Here is a 2,500-nt window from a genome sequence, read left to right as displayed (position 1 = left end):
TTTGAGAAGTGGGTATACGCAATGCTGACTGAAAAACAGGTGGGTATACTCCGTATACCTGCGTATACCCTGGACTACACCACTGTTGCTGGTGCTGATTAGGTTCTGTTAAGAGTCCTGTGGTCCTGTGCGGAACCTCGGCAGGGCCGTCACGGGCTTTGCCACGCATTCACGACCCTCCCTCCCTCTAGGTCTGAGATTTGATCTTCATCTAAGGGAAAGGGGTGGACTCTTTGATCTGCACGGCGAGGCACGACAACACCGCTTCATATCTTGCTACTGTGGTTCGTCCGGTTTCTTTCTCACTTTGACTCCCAGCTTGGGGCCTTTGATTTCATCAGCCTTGTGTGTGTGTGTGTGTGTCTGTGTGTGTGTGTGTGTGTGTGTGTGTGTGTGTGTCTGTGTGATCATCAGCCTTGTTCATCAGGCTCTCTTTCAAACAGGCTGCTTGAATTGATTAATGACGCCCGATCGATCTTTGCTATGAGTTTAGACTCTTAAAAAGGAACGTGTTTCTGTATGTGGGCAACCGCAGCACAATGGTGGAGCTACAGTAAATAATGAATTGCTATGCTTGCAAAGAGAAAGTGACATTCATCAAAACTAAGGATCTATTGAAACTTCTCACAACGGTTTAAGACTCTGGATCTTAACCTTTATGAAAGTAACTGACACTTTTCCAATAGAGCTTATTTAAAATGTTCTACATTGGCCTCCGCACTAGCATAGGAAGGGGAGGCTGCTTTGGCTTTTGACTCCAATTCATCCAAAATGGATGCAAATTGTTCCCAAAGGTCAACAGATTCAATACAGCAGAAAATTAATTCCTTCTATTGCCCCTATTAAGGTCAAACTGTTGAATTGCGTTTTTTATTGCTGCTTTGCAGTTTCAGAAAAGAAAAGCCTTTACCCCATGAAGTAGTCATCGAGTAGAAATGAAAAAGAAATCCAAGGATCCTTAACAAAGTCACATCTAATGTAAAAGCAGATCTCTAATAGCTCTCACTAAGTGACAAATAGTAACATGGAACATCCTCAAAGCAACTACACCATACCCCTCAAACCCCTAACCTCTCTGGGTTATACCCCTCACCTCTCCTCACCTCTCCTCACCTCTCTGGGTTATACCCCTCACCTCTCTGGGTTATACCCCTCACCTCTCTGGGTTATACCCCTCGAGCTCCTCAAGAAAGATGTTGCTGTTGGATCCTGGATCGTCCTTGTTAGGAACGATTAAGAATTTGAGAACGGTTCCTCTTGTTGAGCCCAGAAACACCACAGTCCGGTTCTTCTGTGGCCCGGCTTCTGTGTCGACCACCATGGTGTTGAGCTGGTACCTGCATACAGAGAGAGTGTCTCAGGAGAAGGCCAGCCCAGAGCACAAGCAGATGAATCAGGGATCAGACATTTCATTTTAGCCAGGATGCAGAAGGGACTTTATGTGGCAGTTGTAGGCTGGGCTGGTATATAGGTACATGAAATAAAATAACACCTCGTAAAAATGATACAAACAGTGCGACTAGTAATTAGTCAGGCAAGGTCCTTTTTCATACACTGTGTGCCAGATGGAGGGATTGTTCTATTATACTGCCACTGTTGTCTGGGCTTTCATGTACATGGGATATCATAATAAAATAACACATAGTAAAAATGATGGGATATCATAATGCCCTGTCATTCCGAAACAGAAGTGTGACTGCCCATTAGTCAGGAAAGGTTCTTTTTCTTCATCCAGGCTCTGTTTGTTTTTACCAGGTGAAAGGCTTGTTGTGCGTATTTATTGGAGTGTCGTGTAGTGAAGGCGGTTAAGGACCCTTCTGAGACTAAAGATGAAAGGGTCTTACCTGACCATGGTCTTAACGATCCAGGGCCTGTGGCCCAACAGCGGGATGGCCTCGTCCATGAGGGGGTGAGTCTTAATGAAGGTCAGAACCTCATCAGGGAAAGAGTTTGAGGAGCTGAACCTGGAGCCCTGCACAGCACACCCACCAGGCCTAGGGGGGAAGCACATAGCACACACACACACACACACACACAGGTGACCCTCCATTCATGGGCTCCAACTGAAACTGAGCTAATGCTATTTGACAGCAAGATGAACAACATCCTTCTAATCTCATGTAGTAAATCTCACGAGTATGACAGCTGAACACCACTGATCTTGTTCCTTTTGGAATAGATATTGATATTCGGGACAGAACAGGCATTAGTCAGTTGAATAGATTGGATTTTGAAACGTCCATTAAAAGAGCCAACTTCGAAACAGTAAAACTGCTCTGAGGCTTTCGGTTGAACTTCTCTTGTTCAAACCTAAATGAGCCCATCTGAGTCACTAAAATGATGTTCCAAACACTCCTTCTGTGTAGAAAATGAATAATAGAACTGGTAGCACTGATACCTACAATGACCACACAAGTCAATCTGACAGGACGTGGAGATCTGCAGGCTGTGTATGGTCTGATTGAACATGCTTTGTGGGGACCACACTCGTGTCGTATGT

General features: G+C 45.0%; 1 protein-coding gene across 1 annotated transcript in view; it reads right to left on the bottom strand.

Moving 5' to 3' along the window:
- sema6ba (sema domain, transmembrane domain (TM), and cytoplasmic domain, (semaphorin) 6Ba) overlaps positions 1 to 2,500 on the bottom strand; it is a gene marked incomplete at both ends in the record, with an annotated part of 55,816 nt that overhangs the window by 19,556 nt on the left and 33,760 nt on the right. Inside the window, 2 exons of the mRNA XM_080858762.1 lie at positions 1,158 to 1,337; positions 1,845 to 1,994. Coding sequence (XP_080714888.1) covers positions 1,158 to 1,337; positions 1,845 to 1,994 — 330 coding nt within the window. The remainder of the gene's footprint in view (positions 1 to 1,157; positions 1,338 to 1,844; positions 1,995 to 2,500) is intronic.

Source organism: Sprattus sprattus (assembly GCF_963457725.1).
Source record: "Sprattus sprattus genome assembly, chromosome: 20".
NCBI lineage: Eukaryota > Metazoa > Chordata > Actinopteri > Clupeiformes > Clupeidae > Sprattus > Sprattus sprattus.
Note: the sequence above shows the minus strand (reverse complement) of the source record. Positions and strands in the feature narration are given on the sequence as shown.